This window comes from Calypte anna, chromosome 1 (assembly GCF_003957555.1).
Source record: "Calypte anna isolate BGI_N300 chromosome 1, bCalAnn1_v1.p, whole genome shotgun sequence".
Lineage (NCBI taxonomy): Eukaryota > Metazoa > Chordata > Aves > Apodiformes > Trochilidae > Calypte > Calypte anna.
In genome coordinates this window covers 14,798,246-14,822,533 of record NC_044244.1, presented here as the reverse complement: position 1 = coordinate 14,822,533, position 24,288 = coordinate 14,798,246, and the positions used below count along the sequence as shown (strand labels likewise).

The following is a 24,288-nucleotide window of genomic DNA, read 5'->3' as shown; positions in this document are numbered from 1 at the left end:
ACATATTTTAATTACATGGTGCAATCTAAACAAAAAATAAGCCCTTTCACAGCCTTGTAGTCCTTTCCTGCTGTTACAGTTAACACTTCAGCATTCAGCAATGACAATCAACACAAGAGTTATTAGAGTGCTTCATTAAATATGCTAATAGAAAGTACTTGAGAAAGCAGAGCATTTGAACACTCTTATAGTACATCAACAACTTTCCCTAGCAGACAAAGCTAAAATTGTCATCAAAACAGCTTGTGTTTGAGTGTGAACATGAAAGGAAGCTCAAGCCCCCTCTAATATCTAGGCTTTCCACCCACTGCACATACCCTGTAAAGTCATTATCAGCAGTTTGTAACTGGCTAGTGAAAGTTATTCCAAGGATGACTGGCAGCACACTTTTCACATTGGGGGTCCAATGTCAGCAGACTTCATTAAAGTCTTGTATTTAAGAACTAATTTATTTAATCAAAGAGAGCTGATTCATCATAGTCATAGAACCTGTACTGTGGAACATCTAATATACGAAGTGGTGTCAGATCTTTATGTGCCTGCCTACCTACCCACCAGCCCAAATTAGAGTGACCTAGTGCTAGAAACCTATGCTAGAAACCATGGTATCCAGCTGTAAAGGAATCCAAGGCCCAGAACAATCTGAAGAAAAATAAATGAAGCTACTCGCTAGTTGAGCTTCAGATTACTTCAGATTTATAGATCATATGCTAACACGCCTAGATGAGTAACTCCTGTTGGCCACAAGAAGGTTTTTCACTGTATCAGTAAGGATCAAGAACATAAAATTCTTCCTTTCATAGAAAAACCCTCAAATTCTGTCCACTAGAAACAACCACTGCTGTCATATTGTAAATGCAACCCCCCAGAAAGATAGTGTTAGCCTTTGTGAATTGCATTACACAAGTAATTTCAAGTTTCAAACTGTCCCTTAACCAAAACAGTGCAAACCCAATTCCTAAAAAATCTGTGATGCTATCACTGAGTACAATTCCTGTGTAATGAAACTGCTAAAACCTTTGCCTGACATCTCCAGGGCAATATCTTCCAAGAAGAGCATAAAGAAATCACGTCATAGTAGAGAGATGTGAATATTCAACAAACTCAGTAATCACAAAGGGACTATTTATCACAGCACTTATTTTCCTACTCTGAAATCCCACAAGCCAGGGAATCTTTTTAATTTGGAAACCTGGTGGTTTTGAAATGGGAAAAGGTGACTGAGTCATAATACTTGAGGCAAGATACCCAAGAACCTACCATGTACAGGCTGAAGTGTGAAAGTCTATTAAAAAAATGCTTACTCAGTTTATTAAAAGAAATCTTAGTTTAGTAAAATGTTGAAAATGTAAAAAGCATTTGCAATAACCTGTAATAAAACTCATGCAGTAAATTTTAAAAAATACTACTCACAGTCAGAAAACTGCAAGCATTTGGTTCTATCAAATAACATCCCAATGTTATCCAAGGAGGATACAAAACACAGCATACCATTCTGTGGACACCAAAACAGTAAGGAGAGCTCAAAGGGGGGGAAATACTTCCTCTCTGGGAAAACTGTCAAACGGTAGGAATGGAGAAAGAATTTTACATGAAAGCAACCAGAACTGAGAATTTTTTTAAGGTCAAATGAAAGTAACTGCTTATTGGTGTTAGAACCATTTTAACCAGAGAGTTTTATTCAACATCAGCCTCAACATTAGTACTAAAAATAGAACAGCTAATTTTGCAAAGACAATTTTTAAAACAAATGATTTCTTCTAGCCAAAATTATTTTAAGAATATTCAAGATTACACAAGTCCAAAAGCATGCAAAGAGAGAATTTATTTTGAGTGGAAAAGTCTGAAGGAGAGAGTGGGATTTAATCAAGCATAAATCAAGCTAAACATCTACAATATTTGAATAAATAATACTCATAACTGGCCAAAGCATAAGAGCAAATGTTAGACCACAGTTTACACTTCCCAGCAACCCAGAATTAGTTACCCATGTTCAGTTTTTCCTTATGGCCAGCATATATATTCCTTTTAATTCAAGTTGTCAAACACACAGTCAGACTGTCCCCACTCAGCTGTCCTAGTTCCTGGGTATCCCACTGAGGAACCTCCTTCTCACTGTGTGCCATAATGGGAACCTGTGCCAGTAATTCCAGAAACCAGGAATGTTTAAAACAAGTTAGTCCCTTCATGCTGCCCAAATGTATCAACAAATGTAGCTTTAAGATTTACCCTGTTTCAGATTACTTAAAAAGCATCATAAAAATATAGTAACTGAAATGGTAATTAATCAAGCTAGCTCTTCTTCAACATATATGAGCAAAGTGATTGGCTGCTAACCTACACCTCCATTTTCAATAAACAGAAGAGTTAAAAATTCCTTTGTTGCGTCACCTATGTAGCTATCAATTCATAGTAAACAACTTTCAACACTGAAATGGATTTTTTCCTTTTTCCAAAGGGAAACTGACAGAAGCAGATGGATTATTTCTGGAATAGCATATTTAGGAAAGCCTAAATAGGAAAAACTCTTTATCAAGAAGTAGGTGTGTGTGTGCAGGCAGACATGCAGAGGATGGAGTATCACTAATTTTCAATCTTTACTTTGCTACAACTCTGTCTACTTGAAAGATGCCAGGTTCTGGGAAGTGTATTTCTGAACCATTGTAACAATACAAGATGAACAACCTATCAGTCCTAAAAGTGACTAACAGCTCCTAAAAGCAACTAGTAAAATGTCCTAATTTATATTGTTTCTGAATTAATTTTGATGAAGCATTATTTGAAAATATTCTATGTGCTTATAAACCGAAGCTTATTCATTGTGAGTGAAGCAACCTAGATTTTTATACAACTCAGTGCAACCTGGATTTTTAACATTTTGCAAAAGCTTCTCATTTCAGAAAATACAAGTGTTTTATAATTTTCAGGTGAAAGAAAAGTAAATACAATATAGTAGCTTTCTGTATGACATCTTGCATAAGCACATAAGAGAAGCATTATTAATCTACTTCAGAAGTTAAGTTTTAGTCCAAATAAGTAACAATGGATAGAAGGAGTGCTTTGCTATAGGTATTCTTTAGCACATGCAGACTATGCACAATACACACTTCACTGAAGAAAAACAGAGAGATGAACCTGGCCAACTCCTGAGACAGTCACAGCCAAGGACAAGGAATTGCTCCCCAGGCAGGGGCACCTTTCCTTCCAGGAAGGCAGCAGATCACGATGTGTTTCTGTCTCAACTACTCACTCTGTTGACCATTCAAAGCTTCTGAGAGGGTGGCTGATGTGGCCTTGTGCTAAGGCACAAGATGGCATCAAGCTCTGACTGAACAGCTGAGGAGCAGTGGTCATCCAGCAATTCTGCTGACTCAGCCAAACAAACAGCAACTTCCAGCAGAGAAGCATGGGTTTATAATAACACAGAAAGAAGCATGGGTTTATAATGACCCAGAAAGATCTGGCAGGATTCATCTGCATAACCATTCATATATGCTGGAAAACCAGCACTATGAACACCATATAATCTTTACATGAGTGAAAAACCACCATAATCCCACATCAAAAAAAATCAGAACAAGGTTGAAGGCTTCAAGGATTAGTAAAGATTTTCTGTGCAGAGAAGTTTTATTCTCAGAGGACAAGAAAATTATTTGAAATCTGCACATAAAATGAATACTCCTTTCCAACTTGGCATTTTTGTTTATAAACCATTTTTGCTTTCCTAGCTCTATTACAGTAGTGCTTTACTCAACCTACAGCAATCCTAAAAAAGGTGGTAACTAAACAAACAGAAATGAGCTTTAGAAGCTGAAATACAGCTCAACTAAAAGCATGCCTTGACCTTTCACCTGAAAGGTCTCTTCAACTAAGAAGTAACTTGGTTTTAACAGTGCCTCTTCCTACAAATGCAACTATTAAAACAGTTAAACTGTTTTCTGTAACCTACCCTCGGTTTCATTGAGTTAACCAGAAGTCCAGAAGCTGACACCAGACATGTAGAAAGATAAGCACAAGAATACATTTCCTTACCTATCACTTACCATTAAGTAAAAAAAGAAAACCAAAAAACCCCAACAAAACCCAACAAAACAAACAAAAAGCATCAAAACACCAACTAATCTAGAGAGACTGATCTCATAGCAAACTTAGTGTTTTAGAGAAAAATTATGGAGTGACACTGAAAGTGTTCATTTGCTATTCTGTAAAAGCAATCATAAAAATACTGTCTGTCTAGCTTACATTCCCAATAATTTTGTGCTGGCAGTGGGTAAATACTTTGCAACCATCTATGCAGAAAACTGTACTTTGATATGAATTACTACACACTCAGTTACCACTTGTGCAACAAACAGCATGATTTGTAGGAAGACAGGTAGCAGTTACATGGTTTTATAACTATTGCTCTAAAAAATAAGCAAGAGTCCTGTAAGCTTTTTACAGCCTAAGGCTTGATTTAAAAATAATAATTTTCAGTTATAACATTATAATGCAAGTAGCACTGATGACAGTAATGTAACTAAAATTATAATGAAAATGAGTCACAGTGACTGCTCAGTTTCCTTCTATACCAGAGGTTTCATATACAAACAAAATTGTGTCTAATAACACAGGGATCCATCTAGAGATAATAAAAATTTTGACCATATGGGAAAATAAATGGTGTCTATATTTGTAGTAATGGAGGTAGGGGTGTGTGTGATGAAAATAATTATAGCACTTGTTCCTCAAGACACCTTCCATGCCATGCACATTTTGCATGGTAGGAAGAGCGAGGGTGTTCCCAGTGCACATGACTTAAGTCAACATCATGAGTCTATAGTCCAAATGCTGCACATTTATTTGCATTAGGAGCAGCAGCTCAGCCTAAATGTTTAGCTTCAATGAAAATTCTCACCATGGTCCACTCTTTCCCCACTACCATTTCAGTAACAGCTGCTTGGTGCTAGTGACCTGTAAGTGTAATATGAGAACATCCTATAGAGGAATCCAAACTAAGAATCTCTCAGGAAAAGTGGTTGTCTCAGAACAGGTTTTGATTATTAAGACAAGGATCTTGATCTTGGCACTAGACTGACCTTAGTAGAGGGACAAACCAGTGCTGAACATAGGTCCACATAGGTTTACTCCTAGAAATGACCTCTACCAGTCTAGATCGGCAGTCACAACTGCAGGACTCATGGTGTCAAGATCTCAAGTGATACAAGGGTACTTTAACTCATTTCAGTGTTGCTTATACTAACAAAAAGTGAAGAATGAGGCTGCTACATTTGTGGAAAAAAAAAAAGACAGTAGCTGTCAAGTGCTAAAGGGAAGAAATTAATAGATCAACATCTGAGAGACAAAAAGCTGAGGATAGTCGCAGCTAACCAGGTGTGGGTGGATACTGCAGATGGGCAGAAACAACAGTTAAATTTTATGAGGGAAGAAGCCTACCAATGAGATTCCTAAAAACAAGGCTGCAAACCCCAGCACCTCAGGGAGGAGACCAGTAGAGGACAAAAGATCCCAGGAAAACCTGAGAGATGTGTGGCTTTCAGCTTTAGACAACCTGAAGTCCTCTACATGCATTGTACCAGACAGCCATCTTCCAAACATGTAATTCTGCTACCAGAGCTGCTTTACTCCAAGTTTTACTTTGCAGACCTGCTTATTAATAAAAGTGCTCAGAGCAAATGGATGTGAGAACTGCAGATCACAGGAGCACAGCTCTCGAGGCAGATTTTTCCTGCCCTGTTCTCGTTTTCCAGGCATGTTAGCAGGGAGCACTATTCAGGAAGAGCTGCAGGTCAGACTGCAGTGAAAGCTGAGCAAACATACCTGCGTTCTCAGTAAATCTTGTTAATTGTTACAAGACCCTGGTACTTCCAGACAACCTAAAAATTAAAAGGAAATAAAGATGGGTATCTAAAATGCTTTCTGTAACTCAGAGCATCGCACTGATTCTCTCATCTGGCAGTCTGCTGGGTTGGCCCTACCCAGTAAGAGAACAGTGAAATCTTTAAGAAACTTTAAGCAGAATTAGGAGTTGGCATTTAGAATGGCATTATCTGACAGTCTCATTCTAATTAAAATAGATGCAGCAAATATCCTTGTTAAGATCAGGTTTTCCTGTGACTTACACTGTGCAAATTGCAATAAATCATTGTAAGTCATGACTAACCAGGCAATGTAATGTTCTGCTGCTTCAGTTTGCTGCCCCCCAGCCTCTAAGTGCCCCAGCTTTTTTGTACTCTGAGGAACAGCTCCTGTTAATTTAACTCTTTCATATCTACTTCCAGTAAGAAGTGGACTCTGTTACTGAAATAATGTTTCACAGTTAAAATGAAGCTAAGTTCTCTTTCCAAGTGACCAGACATTCTCATGTCAAGTCCAAGCTTTAAGTGAGAAGATTCATGCACAAGCCAACACCAATAAAAACACCCAAATTCAGGAGCTCCCTGAAGTACAAATTTTGCAAGTTCTGCACTTACAGAATTACTTCAGTTTTACAGAGGAAAATTATGAAGAAATGTTCATATTTGAGGATAAATGAAAATCCACCAGAGCAGAGAGGGAGCTCTGAATCCTCACAGGACTCTGGCCCAAAGAAGCCCTATGAAATAATTACTGTCTCCCATCTTGGTTTTCCCTATAATCTGGTCACATTTCACCTGATCTTTTAATTAAGTTTTCATAAAGCAAGATCTAATTGAAACATCAATTACAGTAAAACCTAACTACATATAATAGAATTTTTACTCAAAAGTAAAAACAATTACTTTTATTTACATTTTTAAAACATCTGTGGTCTACATTCTCTTCCTTATTTACGAAAGGAAAAAAAAAAAAAAAGGTAGGGACTGCTGACAATACTGCAGGAGGGCAGCATCAGGAGGCAGAATTAATTACCCACTGGAGAAAAATCATTAAACTGAGCACTAACAGAGTAACTGTGAGAAGGAAAGAAACCAATTGTGATAGCTTGTAATAAAGCTCTAGGAACAAGCAACAAAGCACAGAATAGCTCATAAGTGACTGGATTTCTAAATTACTCACCACCCACTCCTACCTGCCCAGTTAGTACCATTTGTTCCTTGTATTCCGTAAAAAATAATAAAAATGCCATATTTTCCCAGTAAAATTTTACAGTTCACCACAAAGCACACATGTTGATGACAAGTTTATGTGTAAATGAGGTTGGTAAGAAGCCTCTATTCTAGCAAAAAGCTGGTCATCCAAAGACAACCTCCTTAATAGCAGAATCCCCTTCCTTAATACCTCCTGTGACTTAATCCAGTAATACAACAGCAAGAAAAACTTCCCAGAGGCTGTGCTTCCAACGTAGTTGTGCTTGCAGCAATTAAAATGTCTGTCACTTATTATCTTCAGGTGCAGCATGATCCACCTTTCAAATAATGTCAAGTTCACATCCACATTCATCTGCTCAATCTGAAGTTATATTGCTTTTCTTAGTTTCAAGGACTATTTAACTGCTAAGACAGACCCTTTGAGTTGTGTTTCAGTAAAGCATGTCAGAAAATCAAGCTTAGGCATAGTTAGTGATACAGCATATTAGATTACATTCTGGAAGTTAAGCCTACATTATGTGCATCTTAAAAATGTTTTATAAAGTTGGATTGATTTCAGTTAATCTTATTTTTCTGTGCAATTATAAGTATGTGGTCATTTGTATACATGCACCTATTACATGAATACACACAGTTTGTGCTTCCACAGTTAAGCAGAATTAGCTGCAATTACCAAGCCAAATGGAAATGATCCAACAGCATTAGTTGTATTTTGTAACAAATAATTTACCAGCATTTCAATAAGATTTGAACATCAGGCTTCCCAAAGTCCAGGCCTCTCTGACTAGAACAACCAACAGTACTGCCCATCTAGAGGCCAAACACAAGCAAGGAGGGAAGAGGAGAGATCTAACTGTAGAAGAAATTGCGCAAGAAACTAAAATCAGACTATGAAGTCACTCACAGAAATTGTAGTGTTGAACAGGTAATGACTGAGAATTAAAGATTATTATTTGTTTTTAATAAGCCAAAAATGCCTTTAAAAAATGCAGGCAAACATCAGTCCCATCTTACAGAAGGAAGAATGGAGGCATAAAAATAGCAGTCACTTGAAGTGTCCAGGAAGTGACAAACCAAAGTGACAGATTACACATATTACAGACTGGTTTTGTATTTACATAGCAAAAGAGGGTGCATCAGACATTTGGGGTCTCACAAGGTGAAAGGCCTTAAAACAGTACAACAGCCATTTCCTTATTGCAGTATTTAACATTAAAAAGTCTGAGTGGCGAAGTAAAACAATCCATGCATTTATTTGTCTTACTTTAACACAAGGCTTATTGTAAATCAGCCTTGAGACTATAAAATTGGATGGCACAAAAAATTTCATTCTGTAGCAAGATCAGTTCAAAGCTGTGTGTCTTTAGCTCTTGTATCAACGTTTTTCCTTTCTCTTGCAACAGCATCCTTGCTACTATTGCTTCTACAGCACACAAGCAAACTGTATGGGTTCCAGCTCCTAGGACAGTAATTCAAGCTGGTACTTGCATTTGCAAAATTTTCAGTGACTGAGAAAACCGATGGCTTAGAGATCCTGTTAACAGGATGAATCTGCACAGCACAGAAAACAGAGCAATTGTAAAAGTGAAATGCAGCAGATCAAACACTTCTTGGTTTATTATTGCTCCAGGATGTATTTTAGTGACTGATAAGGTGGGACAAATAGAAATCCAAACTGAAGAACACACAGAGCAACTGTGAGAAGGAGACACAGTAAATTAAACACTTCTCAGCCTATTACTGCTTTAGGGATACATGTATTTCAGTGCTGATAATGTATGACAAATATAAATCCAAATGAACAGCATCATACGCTGTTTCTGGATGATTCAGCTGTATTGGGAACACATTTGTACAGGGCTGAGAAGTGTACACCCAAGCATTTTTATGTTTTACTACAACTAACAATCATTTTCTTTAAGCAAGAAACTTAAGTACTGCTATCAACAAAGTATCACAAAAGATGAATATAAGCATTCATGAAGAAATATGAGATGTGTCATCTTCAAGTATCAGCATAGAATGCTTACAAACTTTCCTAACAAATCCAGCTATGTTTTTCAGTTATAGCTCAGTATGACATCCATATCTACCTTACAATTTTGTATGAGCCTACAATTACCTAATAAACAGACTCTTGTAAAGTACCGTAATAATTAGTAGTTTATCACAGTCATGAGGTAAATAAATTAATGTTGCTGGAATGTCAGTGGAATCAAACTGACTTAAAACTGGTGAGAGTGACAAGTCAGGCTTCCTGAAGTTCTCTCTTACTGCCACAGTACAGACAAAAACTAGTTACCCTGTGCTGCTGCTAGGCCACACAAATTCACATTATCTAAGTCAGGAAAGATACATCCCTACTTGACAGCAATTCAATGAAGAAGAAAAAATTGAGCCAATAACTATATATTCCCACTAGTTTAAAAAAAAAGTAAAGAAGCAGAAAGAACAGGTCCATACTCCAAATTGAACCTTCTCCTGTCCAGAGCACAGCTATGGAATCCATTCCCAACACACTAATCCTGAAAATGTCCACAACTGGTTTACAGTACCCTTTTGTATAGCCACCTTCAACCACATTTCTCCTAACCACAAAAATACAAACTCTTAATTAAAATATCCACTCATATAATTTTATTTCATAACACAATTATTCCTATGTACACACACACAGTTCTCCAGATACCCAAATTCCAACTCCCCAAGAATGACTGCCTAGGAGGCCTGGATCAGACATTCCTTTGAACCAACACGGGCCAGAACAGACTGGTGTGACAGATAAGTTACTGAGGTTCCAGTAGTGCTGCTTTAGCACTTACACTTGCAGTTCCTCCTCCTTTGTACCAGTGCAAGGAGTGTGGTTTCCCTACATCCCAGTCAAAATGAAGTTTCCTCATAGGGGACACCTGGGGATAAGAAGCCACACAAATGGAAAAACTGAACAGTTTGACTGTAACAAAGTGGTCCATAAGAAGTCCCCATCACACCTAGCACGCACAGTCTCAGTTCATGTATCCCTCTCTAGGAAGAAAAGCAGAATTAATACAAACAGTTGAGAAAGCAGGCTAGCAGGCAGGCCCTCTTCCCACAAGCACACAGTCATAGGGATTTATGCCTCGGCAACCCATCCACAACGGTCACAATGCAGACTCATGCAGGAAAGATACAAGGGACTGTATGACCCTAAGCAGAGGCTCTATTAAGCCAGCCAGAAACAGGTTAAGATTCTAGGTAAGGAAAAACAGAAAAAAAAAACTCAGTCCCTTGAATTTTCAGCATTACAGGGTGAACTACTGAAAATTAACTTCTGGATAGACTAAATGTAAACACTCTAAGGAGGTGGCACAAATCTTCTAAAGATACAATGTACCTATTACAGAGGAGACCGATCTGCTGGTCTTCAGCTATGAGGAAAAACCTTCCCTGCACCGCTGCGCCTGTAAGCTCAGAGCACTGTTTCCTTCTGTGCAAGAGAGCACTCCACATCTAGGAGGATAATGATAAATCGCCCAGATAGTACTTGGGTGTCAGGCAAAGCAATTAACTTTGAATCAAGGAGAGGCCCTGCAGGCACTCAACAGACAGCTTTTGACTCCAGGGAAGGAAGATTCAAAAATAATTTGGTGATAGGGAGAATCAAAGCCGAAACACAGGCTGCGTCTTTCCTTGCTTTAAAAACACCATCAGCAGACACAAAAGAAAGCAAAACAACAACGGAGCTTGACCTAAAAATTATTCTTTGAAACTACAGCTTTTTCAGAAGCATACACACTGTTGACCATGGTAGTATTTTCTTCACCCTACCTAGTAAAACTGAAGACTAGGATCAGGAGAGGAGGGAAGGCCTAAAACTGCAGCACAGTGGGTTTTACAGAGGTAATCACATAGAGCATACAGGTCTGGACAACTATTGGCCCCTGCCCCAAAGTTAGATCTTAAGATAAATAGTACTTTCTTGCCCAAGGTTTCAAAGAATTTAATAAAGTACATTCTGACAACTCACTAGATGACATTATTTGTGTAATGTGCTACTCAAATTGTGCTCACATTTCTGCTATATGCACCGATGATTTTTCCAGGAACATGCCAGTCAATCATTACAAAAGAAAGGACCCTGTGATTTATTTATCTTACTTCCCAAGAACTATATACAGCACAAAACCTGATCTTGGTACTCAGCTCAATACACTACTACAGTGATCGAATTCCTGTGCTAAAGGGCAGGGAGAAACATGATGAAATTCAACAAGGGGAAGTGTAGAGTCTTGCATTTGGGGAAGAACAACAAGATGTCCCAGTATAGGTTGGGGGCTGACCTGCTGGGAAGCAGTGTAGATGAAAGAGACCTGGGGGTCCTGGTTGACAAGAAGATGACCATGAGCCAGCAATGTGTCCTTGTGGCCAAGAAGGCCAATGGCATCCTGGGGTGCATTAGAAAGGGTGTGGTTAGTAGGTCAAGAGAGGTTCTCCTCCCCCTCTATTCTGCATTGGTGAGGCCGCACCTGGAGTATTGTGTCCAGTTCTGGGCCCCTCAGTTCAAGAAGGACAGGGAAGTGCTTGAAAGAGTCCAGCGCAGAGCTACTAAGATGATTAAGGGAGTGGAACATCTCCCTTATGAGGAAAGGCTGAGGGAGCTGGGTCTCTTTAATTTGGAGAAAAGGAGACTGAGGGGTGACCTCATCAATGTTTTCAAATATGTAAGGGGTGAGTGTCAGGGAGATGGAGTTAGGCTCTTCTCAGTAGTGACCAGTGATAGGACAAGGGGTAATGGGTGTAAATTGGAGCACAGGAGGTTCAAGTTGAATATTCGAAAAAATTTTTTTACTGTAAGGGTGACAGAGCCCTGGAACAGGCTGCCCAGGGAGGTTGTGGAGTCTCCTTCACTGGAGACATTCAAAACCCGTCTGGACACGTTCCTATGTGATGTACTCTAGGTGGCCCTGCTCTGGCAGGGGGGGTTGGACTAGATGATCTTTCGAGGTCCCTTCCAACCCCTAGGATTCTGTGATTCTGTGTGAAATGCCTATGTACAATATTTTGTCTTCTCCACCCCCTTCCTTTAAAATCTTGAAATTGTCCAGTGGCTCTGGCTTTCCAAGCTGTTCCAACGCAAATTGGGCTGGTGAAGTCAGCAGCACCTAGGATTAATACAAGAGCAGGGAGTCTGAAGCAAAAGACTGAACTCCATAGTGACAAACCAAACTTACATCTTTTCCTCAGGCAGATTCCCCACTCCCATGCTGACTCAGCTACTACTGACCTCAATAGCCCAATAATCAAGGACTTGTGAACAAACAAAAAAGGTCACACAGGCAAACATTAGCTGAAGTACGTACTTAAGTACACACAGCTTTGGTCCTCAACAGTACTTTGGTACTTTCTCCATGTTCACTGTGCTCTATTTCATCTACGACCACAGTAGATGCTTTTCCTCAGAATCCATCGCAGGATCCATCTTAGCTCCAACCAACAACTCTAAAAAAATTAACCACCTAAATCAAGGCAGCAAACATGTAGTAGCAAGTCCTTTTGATTTCATCTCCTTAACCTCACAGATTAAACAAAACTTCCTAGTTGCGCAGTTACAAACAGAAAATGAAGTTCAAAATAAACAGTTAGGCAGATTAAGTCCTACTACAGCTAGGAATAACAAGTATAACACATTGACCTGAACCTTAATCACATCAAAAAATACCATAAGAAGCAGTGTTTCTCTCCTACAACCACGTTACCAAGTAGATTCCAAAGGAGTACAAGTTCTGACTTTAGGCATCTGACTTTGAGATCCTGATAGACCATGCTCCATCAACTGTACTAAAACTTAGGCTGCCAGTTCTCCCCGTTTCCAAATGCACTCCAGTTAGCTGTTCAAATGAGCAGCAAAAATATTCAAATATTCCCTACCTCCAACACATCATGAGCAGGCTCTATGCATCAGCTCTTTCTAGATCTCTGAAGATGCTCCAGCCTTAGTGTCATAGCTTTCATCAATATGTTTAATTATCTACCACTTTTCCTACAAAAAGTTGAGGAATAAGTGATTTTAAAGTAAATTTACTAACTTCAATGCATAGCTTTTGATTCCAACTGTCTTTGGGCACCCTTAAGATACTATCAAGTTTTTTTCTTCCATAAATCCCTGATATTTTTTTACTGTTGAATGGTGAAATGTGAAGCCTACACACTACAACTGCCAGTTCAGCAGCAGAAGAGAAAACTGCAACATGCTCAGAAGGTAGCTGTCTTCAGCATTAGGATCATCTAACCCTTCCTTAAAGAAATTACTGAATCCTGACTGCCCATCCATTTCTGAACATGCTGCTGACAAGAAAATAAAAAACGGTATTTTCTCCAGGCTAAGTACTGCCAGTTTTTCCACATTTAAGAGCTGTGAAAAAGTAATGGGCCATACTTTTTGAAGCTTTCATAATACTGGTTAAAAAACCAACAGTATCACAGATAAGTACCACCAAGTACTGCAGCACTATTGCATGCTCTGGACAAGAATAAATGTCATTTCAGGAGAGGAAAACCAGAGGGATGGAAACAGGAGCACCCTGTTTCCACCTGCTGGTAAGATCTTGTTTTGAAGGCTGAACTGCATCGCAGGCCATGGGGACAGGAGAGCACTAATCCTCCTTCCTTTCTCTTCCTCTGGGCACAGCAGCTCTGCTCTGGCACTGCAGTAGGGAAAGGGAAATACCTCAAGATCTGCTCCCCTCCCACCCTTCAAAGTGGGACAGCTGCCACAGCAGGACCTGGCTGAACTGCAGAACTGTTCAGAGCAGGGCATGAATCAAGATAACTACCATCATTTTCAAATACTACCAATACATAACTGGTTTTTTTCTGTTTGATTGCAATAAACGTGACTGATAGCCTTTGAATGATGGCACTGCTCTGATAGCAATGTATCAGCTGTAACAAGATCAAGTCATTTAATGACACTCATTTAAGGTAATCTTTATGTTTTTTATGATTATGTCAGCATGAAGAAGACAGTCAGATGGGAAAAAACCAGCAAGTTAAAAAAATTAATAAAAAAAAAATTCCCACCCCCAAATCCTACATTCATTAGGGGTGCCATCAGTTCAAGATGGATTTAAATTTCAAATTGTTGGTGCCTTCAAATAGGCCTTAGTTCAAAGGTGTTATCTGGTGAAAGAAGAGTAGGAGTGCTGAAACTAAAAAAAAATGTGCCTGGAAAACTATCAGAAGTTACTAAGCAAGATAGCTTGTTCAAGGCTTTCTGATGTTTCTATGCTGTTCTCACACAACAAATATTAGAAAGAAGGAACAAGAAAGAATTTCTTATGAACAATCAGAAATTAACAACCTTCTCCCACTGGCATGTGACAGTGATCAGTAAGTACATGTTTCTTTCAAAACGCTGCCCACTGAAACACATTCTCAATTTACAAAACCAAATGTCCCACAGCACGGGCAATACAATGTCTGTAACACCAGACAGGTTGTTCTGCTCCTTGGAATGCATTTCCCTGGGCTTCCCAAGTGTATTTCTTAATAATTCCTTCCAGCTGCTGGAAAATAATCGTCTTCTTCCAAAGTCACTATGTCCAGAAGCACATTAAAACCACAATTGGTTTTGCTTCCCTGAAACCTTGCAAGAGAAGCAACAGAGGGGGAACCTTGCAAACAGGGCTCCTGAGAAAAGAAAAGGGAAATAGGACTGCTGTTACTCCTCAAGACAGAAAAGGTTAGCCTGCAGAAACTCCCACATCTGGGAAAAGGCTGGAAAACTCTTGCCTTAGGGCTCTCAGGTATGGTATAGGTTTCTAAAAATACTTAACTTTCTCTAGACTATGAAAGTATGGGCAATTGTCAGATGAATCTAATTTTGGATACAGTTTTTTGTTTACACAGAAGCTACTCCATAATTTCGGCATTTTCTGGTTCTGTGTCTATCATTTGGAGATCAACAATCACTTCTTTACTGCCTTAGTGACAACTGAACATGCAGCTGTATATGCTTGTCTGACTGTTGGTTAGATTAGAAAATCCCTCAGTGCTACCAGTTGGTATGAAAGCTGTGAAAAAACAGATCTCCCCAAAATCATGGTGCTGAAAAGACCAGAAAGTGCTAGATTAGATGTCTGACACAACTGCCGCCCAGGAAAACCCCACTTCTCCCTTAAAACTATTCAGTATTGCAGAGAGCCTGTCAGCCTGTGTGCTTAAAGCATCAGGTATCATTGGGGTTTTCTACACTTCCTGGGAAATGTTTTTGCCTTGAAACTGCCTCATCACTCAGGAGCAGAAGTAGAACAACCTCACTGATGTAAAATGCTCACTAGCAAAGGACAAGCCCCAAGGCTGGTGCCAGGTGCTTCTGGAAAATACCAGCTCTAATGAGAACCAAGAAGCCTTTTAGATTAGCCACAGAGGGCAAGTCTCCTGAGAAATGTTCCCTTGATGAACTACACTGGAAAAAAGAGGGGGGGGGGGGAGGAAAGGTGAAGTAGAGAAGCTGGGGTTACAGCTTCTGGGTATACACAACTGGAAGAGTGGGGAGAAGACCCCTGAGGGACAACCAAGTGAGAAGCCCAAGGTAAAAATTTGCATTTGGGTTTTTTTGTGCATTCTTTTTTTTTTTTTTAAATCCCCACAACTTTCAATGCCTGAGCCCACTAACACAACTGCCACACAAGTTCAGACAAGGTGGAACTTGCAGGAACATCAACCCAGGAGCAATCCCTAGGGCATGCACAGGACTGCAGAACAAGGATTCACTGCTTGAAGGGACATGATAAGGAAGTCTGTCCCCATCTGCAGAAGCAGCAGGAACCCTTGTTATTCAGGCAAATAAGAGATTGAACCACAAGGGGAGGCATGGACACATTCACTAACACCATGGCTGGAAGCATGGCACAGCCCACCCACAGCCAGACAGACCCTGGAGGTCTCTGGGTCCACCACGTGATGTTTCACCCACACAGCCAGTATGTCTGCTGGGGACTTGTGAAGGAAGGGACAGACTTCCCAAGCTAAAAACCCCAATGCTGGTGGCTGGGTTCATGAACAGTCAAAATGGGAAAACACCTATGAATAATTCACCTTCAGAAATCACATGTCTAAAACTTCCAAAAAAATCAGAAGATCAGAAATGGAAAGAACAGGAAAGTGTGTTTTTTAAAGCTTCATTTCAGCAATTATTGTAAGCAAAATACATTTTAGAAAATCTTTCATTCAAGTTGCATTCTAAGACTTACAGAAAGATGGTTTAGCTAAAGCATTGAAATGACTACACACCCATCCAGAGCTGTGTTGCACAGCTTGTTGTTGCCTCTACATAATATTTAGTAACTGTTTCCCTTGTCCAAAGGCATAATCTTTGCAAAAATAAAACCCAAGGTAGAACTCTGCTCCCCTGATTTTCAGTGGTTGCCTGCTTAGACTTTCTGCAGCTCCAGTGACTGTCCCAGCCAACGCAGCCTCTTCACAAACTTCACACCAGAAACACTGACTGTACAGGTCAGGTTTGAAAACTCCGTTATTCACCAATAAAGAACTGTAAAAAAATTTTTGGAAAAAAAAAAAAATCTAGCCAAGAGGCCGAGAGGCCGTCTATACTTTTGTGGCACCAGCATGGAACACAGACACAGCCATCAGGTTGAGTTCAGCCATCTTAAGCAGAAATCATCAGTTTTCAGGAATTCCATAAAATATGCCACCCAGTAGCTTACTATACTTTCATGGAACAATTCCGAAGATTCCTGACATGCTACATTTTAAAAGACCATAATGTGTTTAGAAACAGTTTATTCTATAAAAACCCACTTAAAAGTGTGCAGCTGCTATAATTATCTTGAAGTCTACGGAGGTAAGGAAAAAAAAGAATTCTTTAAAAATGCTTCTTTTCAGCATCTACTTTCAGTGGTTTTAATTTTTTCATTGCTTTTCCTGATAAAAGAGGCAAAATCCATACCTTGTGCCTCTGCTAATAGAACTGGTATAAGCTTCAGCCAAACAAATCACTCCAAGCTGAGAGTTTCAGCTGAATGATTTGTTATCTTTAACATCATACTAAGTGGATGCCACTGGTCTCTTGTTCCTTCAGCAAACAAAGCATTTGGAAAAAAAAAGGCCACCTATGGTGCTCATATGAATTTCTCAAGATAGGTAAGGAAATGCTTAACACTGCAAGCTTCCTAAAATTGCCTTTTTATAAGGAGTAAGAGGATCACAAAACCTTCAATTTCTTACAAACAAAATTACTTCAAATACAACAAGAATTAGGTTTTGATAAAGCAGTTTGACCAAGTACAGGAAAAACAATTTTACAAGATGTCCCATGTTTAAGGACTGAAAATCAATTTCAAGGCTTAGGAACTGTGGGAACTTTGTTTTAAAGTTGAACAAAAACAGCAACAAGCCCAAAACAAAGATTAAAAAAATTAAAGGAAACTTTTCCCAGAAGAACTGGAAACCTTTTCCAAGTTTCTAGAAAAAAAGTCCAAACAATCTCTTACAGAGAACTGTGTGCTTAATACTGTTCTGAAGTGGTCACTAAGTATTTGCCAAAGGTAGCAATACTTATGTCTACATTGCTGATCTTTTTGTATTACAACATCAGAAAAAACAATAGCACAGTCAGTGCTTGCTGACATGACAGTGAACTGAGCATAACACTGTGCATCCTGCCCAATGCACAAAAAATTAGAGGACTTCAAAAGACAGTTTTTCATTTTAATATACTCCTGGTATCCTGTAAGATCAGAGCTTTAGTCAGAAGCTTCCAGATGCTTTTGCACAAGAACAGATTAAGCCATTAAAATGCAAAAGCCCAACCCTGAGCTCATGCAGTAATGTCAGTAGTTGTAGATCCTGAAAACCTGGGTGAGCATTTCTGGTCAAAGGCAGTAACAGAGTCAATTTCAACAACATGGTATTTGTCTCTCTATTCGCCTCCATTCCCACTGCAAGCTTGTACTAACAAACCACTGTCTCTAGAGACAAAAATACCCTAAGAATCTCTCGATTTAAAATTACAGGTATCTGCCATAGGCAGCACAGCATATTTGGTGACTGAGGGCAACTTTCTCCTCCAAAATGTACTAAGGTATAAATTCCTTTGAAAAAAATCTGTTGGACACTCACTTAAAAAAAACAGACTGAAGCTTTAGAGCTTCCCATGGGAGGAATTTAATCTGTAATTTTTTCCAAGAGAAAAATATACACTACCTGAAGAAACTCGGTAGTACACTAAAAAAACCACAAAGCAAACAAAGAAAAAGAATCGGTTCCCTGCCAAAAAAAAAAAAAAAAAAAAAAAAATCACCAAGAAACCCCACACAGGAAAAAAACCCAGCACACGTCTTCAATAGGCAACAACTCATGCTGGCTATTTTGCAATACTTTCACAGCACACTTGGTAGTCCAGTACAATGGTAAGTACACTGGACCTTAGCTACTGTAAAGGTAATACAGAACTGGTAATACATGATGCAAGTGCTTTGGTTAAATTTGGTTATTTCTATTATCTGCTACTGGACATTACTGTCATTAGAAGCCAGCACTACCAGGGGAGCCCTGAACCATATGCCAGAGCTTTTCACTCCTGCCTGATTCTGTGTACGATCTTGTTTCCTCTGCACAGAAAATGACCTACATATGCAGAAAAAAGATGCAGTGAGGAGCCCTACATTTGTCACATTCAAATACAGCCTTTAAAATAAAATACTACAGACATTTTGAGCACAATGCCAGCACTGAGCTGTATGCTCACATAATGTAGATATACCACATACCAGCAAAGACAAGGGTCAGAGAGAAGACAAGGCACTAAGCAGTCAAGTCTCTGTTGCATTGCAGACCTGGGAACAGAGTGAGTGGACACAATGGTTCAAAGAAGTAGCACTGCTTTCACAAGGGCTCGGGTAGGTTGTACATTAAATAACACCTAAGTCACACATTGAGAAAGAAAATAAAAACACCGAAGAGCTGATGGTTAATTGCACACCACCTATTCTGCATGCTGAACGAGACAGGAGCTTCTAATCATCCAGCTAATGACTGTACATTAAGATACAGATCAACTCTGCACAAGCAAGCTTAATTCTGTCCCTTCCTGAACTCTGTGTAGCTTGAACAGCTTTCTTTCCACAGCTGGCACATAAATGTTCTTGGAAAAGTGATCTGAACCACACACTACCTGAAACACCACACCAACACCCACATCTATCACCTGCAGGCTTGAAACCTCCAGCATGCTCAGGTGACGGAAGGATAAGATGCTCCCAGTGAAGACTGGTGAGCCATGGGAACACCTCTGGCCAATGAGTTCAGACAACAACATGATTCTAAAATTAGGATATTGGACTGATTATAGTCACAAAGAGGCAACTTTGCAAACATAGGTATTTATTACTGTCCTTTCAAGTCTCCATTACATTCAGTCCCAGTGCTTACTCTACTCACCCTCCAGGCCCATTCTCACACAAGGTTTTCAGTTGAATTAGTTCTCACCTGTGGCCATGCCTAGCTCTAACCTTTGATGGTGCATTTCTGCACATCCCCAGACTTCAGTAGGCAGACTAAAGAGGAGCCAACTGAAGAACCTGGCTTTCTTGGCAAGTGTGCAAACTGCATGAGCCAACACAAGGCAAACATCATTCCTGTGACAAGTGTGGCTGCTTAGTCAGTGGCCTTTAGCATTATAACCCACCAAAGGTCCAAATATGCTTTGTATCAATAAAGTTTTCCTTCTAAGCTCATACAAGCACTACCAAGCAGATGCAATACAATTTCCTAAATGTCTGAATTTTGCCCACATTTGCTGTAACAAAGATCCAAACACTGCATTCCTGACACCAGGCTCAGCTAAATTCCTAGAGTCAGAGACACCAGAGCTACTTGGGAAGGGGCAGGTATGGAGGAGGGAATGGTGGCCATAGCTCATGCAACATTTTTTTGCATTGTATTTTGTACGTGTGGGGTGGGGGGTGGAACATAACTGTTTCCAACCATAAAATTCTATTCGGCATTTGCAACAGAAAATTATTTTGGCTTGTCCTTGTGAGAGTGTCTTTCTTTTCCAGAAAGATCTCCTTCTGTAATTGCTGCAGAGCAAAGGAGAGATTTTTTTATCCCAAAACAGCTCTACAGAAAATAGTTAAAAACAGACATGACAGACAAGTGAGAGATGTGCCTCATTTCAGCATACATCCTGTGGTTTTCTTCCTTGAAGGTTTAACTGTAGCCCTTTATAAAGCACAGGCATGAGAAAAATGCCCGTTTTCTCAAGCAGACACAATTAACACAGATCTGCTCTGTACCAGAAAGGGCAGAACAACATCCCACAGGTAACCATCACTGCATCTGCTTTTATATCACCACAGCACTGCCCAAAACATAGTAATTAATTTGTTAAATGCAAGCAAACATATTTCTGGAGTAGATCTCTTGATTGAAAGAGAGCTACTGGAGAGAGACCTCAAAAATGTTTAAAGTTAGACATAGTTAAGTTTTTACTGGTCTGCAGTTAGGAAAGCCTTTTTTAACACTACACCATCCCACCCTTACATTTCAGCAGTTCCCACTGTCACTGAAGAGTCACCTTTACTGAGCAAACTCCTCACTCACGCCAACGCTAGGAAGCTCTTGCTCATTGAGGGCACTAGAAAGATAGACAAAGGGTTCCAGAAAAGAAAGGTAAGAAACTGGTTAAAAGTTCCACCAATTTCTAATGCCTTAATGAAATTATCCAGGCTCCCTCTGGTGGGGGTTTGATGTAGCCATTGCTGAAGTTTGCTGTATAAAACCAGTTATGAACCACAACATTTTTTAATTTTGTAAAATAAACCTTGTTAGGGTTGGACTCTGATTCTTGGAGTCTCTTGTGATGCTTCAGGCCCAGCAAGTAAAGCTAAAGCTTTGTTTCTGGCCATAAGCTCCATCACCTGAAGAAAAACAACCTTTGATAAAAAGGAGAAAATATTCTATTTTAAAAATAGAAATCAGTGTCTTTGTGCTCCAAAATCCTCAGAACACTTCTCATTCCTTCCTTCAGCTCTGCAGAGCCCCAGCTGAATCACCATCTCTGCCCCAATAGTGAAAGACACCAACGAGAGATCTCTCTCCCCAGCCCACACAAGAGATCTATGCCTGTGAGAAAGAACAACCCCTAGCTCCCAATTTCCATTTCCCATTTCCATGTTTTATGTATTAATTATATTATGTCCCAAGTCTCATTTCCCTCTGAAAATACCAATGTAATTTATTTGCACCACTGTAAGATAATTCCAACAAGCCTCTACAGTATCTCTCTACAAGACACTCATACACAAGTCAAGCAAACCATCCATCCCTTGCCTTTTCCTCTTGAAGTTGTCAATCCAACTGGTTACAGTCAACAATGAACCTAGGAAGCTTCACAAACACAAAATGTCAAATTAGGTATTTTTATTATCTACCACTAAACATACTCACTACATATTGCCAAAAAAATACCTGTTCTGCCATCTCATAATCAAATTTAGTTTTCTTGTCTTCTGAACATTATCAACATTCTGCAGTCTGAAGTACTGATTTAAAAAAAAATGCAGAAAAATAGCATTAGTTATTTAAAAAAAATAACCACCAAACCCAAGGTAGGAAAGCTACAAGTTGAAGCCATCCCTCATTGTACAAGAAATCCAGTACAAGCCCTCTCAAGGACGGATTCAATTTTATTTCTGACAGTCCTTATTATGGCTCACTAACATATTTTCCTTAATAAGACTGTGAATTGCATCACAACAAGTTTGTTTGCAACAAGCCAGAGCATTCAAAAAATTATTCAATATCTAAGAATTTTTTTATGTAGAAGAAAACAAATCCAATTCTCAATTTTCCCTCATACATTTAGAAGGAAAGTGTTGTAACATCACTTCCATATATATATATATATATATATATACACAACCCATGGAGAAGTAAGAAAAATTTACTTCTCCATGGGTTGTATATATATATATATATATATAAATTATTATTATTTATATTTTAACACAGCCTATGGTCTAAGTTCTCTGGAGAATGGGAATAATTCAAACTAATGCCTGACAGGTTGGCAGTTCAAGAGCAACCAAAATTCTGGGAATGCTTAGGATACAGTTGACAAAGAAACCCTTCTCAAAGGTTAAAGGAAACATTCATCACTTTGGGACCATTATAAACTTTTACCACAAGCTACTCCTTTCAAGTTACGCAACATATAGAGGAAAGCAGCCCAGAAGCAGCAGTTCATGTTCAGTTCTGTGGGATGCTACTAATTAAATCCAAAGCCTTCCAAGCATCATCTCATTTGACCATAGAGCTTACTACTTCATTTGGTCCCAAAAGCATCCCTTTAGTGACCAACTGAAAAACAAAGCTGTGTGGGGAACCAGAAGAGAGGTATCTAGTTCTGAAAGACAAGCACGATCTTCACACTTCTGACTTCCCAGACCCTCCGAAATGCAAAGATCACAGTTTGAGCTGTTGACACAGGCAGACCACCCTGAAGATGAATTTACAGAAGGGATGAGGGGCCATTCTCTTCATACAGAAACTGGACAACTCTCCCCAAAACAGGCTACGACTACACCACCTGAAAGTAAAACGAAGAGTGCCAGCACAAACGCACTACTTCACACCCCGCCGGCAGACCCATCTCCCGACCTAAGCTGGGTTCAGCATTTCCCTCACCAGCTGCCGAGCCCCCCAAACCGCACGGGCCAATGCTGGGGGGTTGCCTAACATAAACGGGATGGGGATGCGCGGACACAAGCGGATGTGGGGCTCAGTTAAACCGCCCACCTGGGGTGGGCTTTTCCCCCGCAGTGGTAAGAGCCTGGGGCCCCGGGGCAGGGAGGACGGGGAGTAGAGGGTTACCCTAACCCTGCTGCAGCAGCCGAGAGGGGAACCCGGCGGGGCGGCGCGGCACTCACCGATGCCCAGCCCCACCACCACGCGTCCCCCCAGCAGGGTCTCCTTGTCTCGGGCAGCAGCCAGCACGCCGGCCCCCGCCGTGAAGAGGCCGCTGGCCAAGAGGATGCAGGGCCGCCGGCCGCACAGCCCGTTGAGGACGCCGCCGGCCAGGGCGGAGAGGGCGGCAGCGCCCACCGTGCTGGAGACGAGCAGCTCCTGCCAGAGCGCGTCCAGGTTGAGCTCCCTCTTGAGGAGGAGCAGGGCCCCCGACACCACGCCGGTGTCGTAGCCGAAGAGGAAGCCCCCCAGGGCGGAGAAGACAGACACCACGTAGACGAAGCCGGGGGTCTCGTCCTGCTGGAACTGCCGCCGCGCCGCCCGCTCCAGCTCGCCGCCCGACGCCGCGCTGTTGAGGCTGGAGCACGACTCGGCGGCGATGAGGCTCCGCTCGCCCGCCGCTGCCGCGCCCGAGCCGGCGGACCCCTCCGCCTGCCGCCGCCGCTTCTCGCCCATCAGGTTGCTCAGGCTCCGCAGCGTGTACTCCACATTGTCGCTGGCCTTGCGGGACATGGGACGGCCGCGGCGGCTCCTGCCCCAGCCGGGGGAGGGCAAGGAGCTGGAGCGGGCGGCTGCCGAGCGACTCTGGTTACGGCGGCGGGGCTGCTGCTGGCGCCGCCTGTCCTCGCCCTACCCGCCCCTCTCGGGCCGCGCTCAGCCGGGTCGCATACTCCCCCTCTACCTCCGGACAGACTTGAGGGGAAGTTCCCCGCCGCGGCTGCCGCTCCCAGCGCCCAGGCGGAGCTGGAGGCGGAGGCGGGCGGGGACAGCGCCAAGCGCGGACCGACAGGCGCCAGGGGGCGGGTCCGGTCCCCGCCCGCTCCGCTCCGCCGTGGCGCGCACTGCTGCGCAGGCTCCGTGGGCTGCACCTGCGCATTGAGCACTAGGGAGCGGCTGGGCAGCGGCGGTGGTTGCGCTCGGCGGCAGCGGGAGAAGGAAGGAGGGAAGGGAGCAGTGAATGATGCATCACCAGCGTCAGAGCCGACCCGCAAGCCGAGGGGTCGGTCCCCCAGTCCCCCGTTGGTGGTGGCGCTGGGGCGGGGGTGTTCTTGCTGGACATCCCTGGTCAGTGTGGGTATAGGGGGTGTCCGCCGCTCGCCCCGCTCTCCCCTCACCTCGGGCGCGTCGGCCGACATACGTAAAAATCACAGTTAATAGTGAGATCTTGAACAGGTACAACATTGAAAATTCGCGTTTGTAATTTTCGAAAGTGCTAGGTGACAAAAGAAGGGAACGACTTCGATCAGTT

General features: G+C 41.3%; 1 protein-coding gene across 1 annotated transcript in view; it reads right to left on the bottom strand.

The window, feature by feature from the left end:
* The window catches only part of SLC2A13 (solute carrier family 2 member 13), a 149,423-nt gene extending 125,675 nt beyond the window's left edge, over positions 1-23,748 (bottom strand). Inside the window, exon 1 of the mRNA XM_030463574.1 lies at positions 23,003-23,748. Coding sequence (XP_030319434.1) covers positions 23,003-23,552 — 550 coding nt within the window. The 5' untranslated portion in view covers positions 23,553-23,748. The remainder of the gene's footprint in view (positions 1-23,002) is intronic.
* Positions 23,749-24,288: the final 540 nt, after the last annotated feature.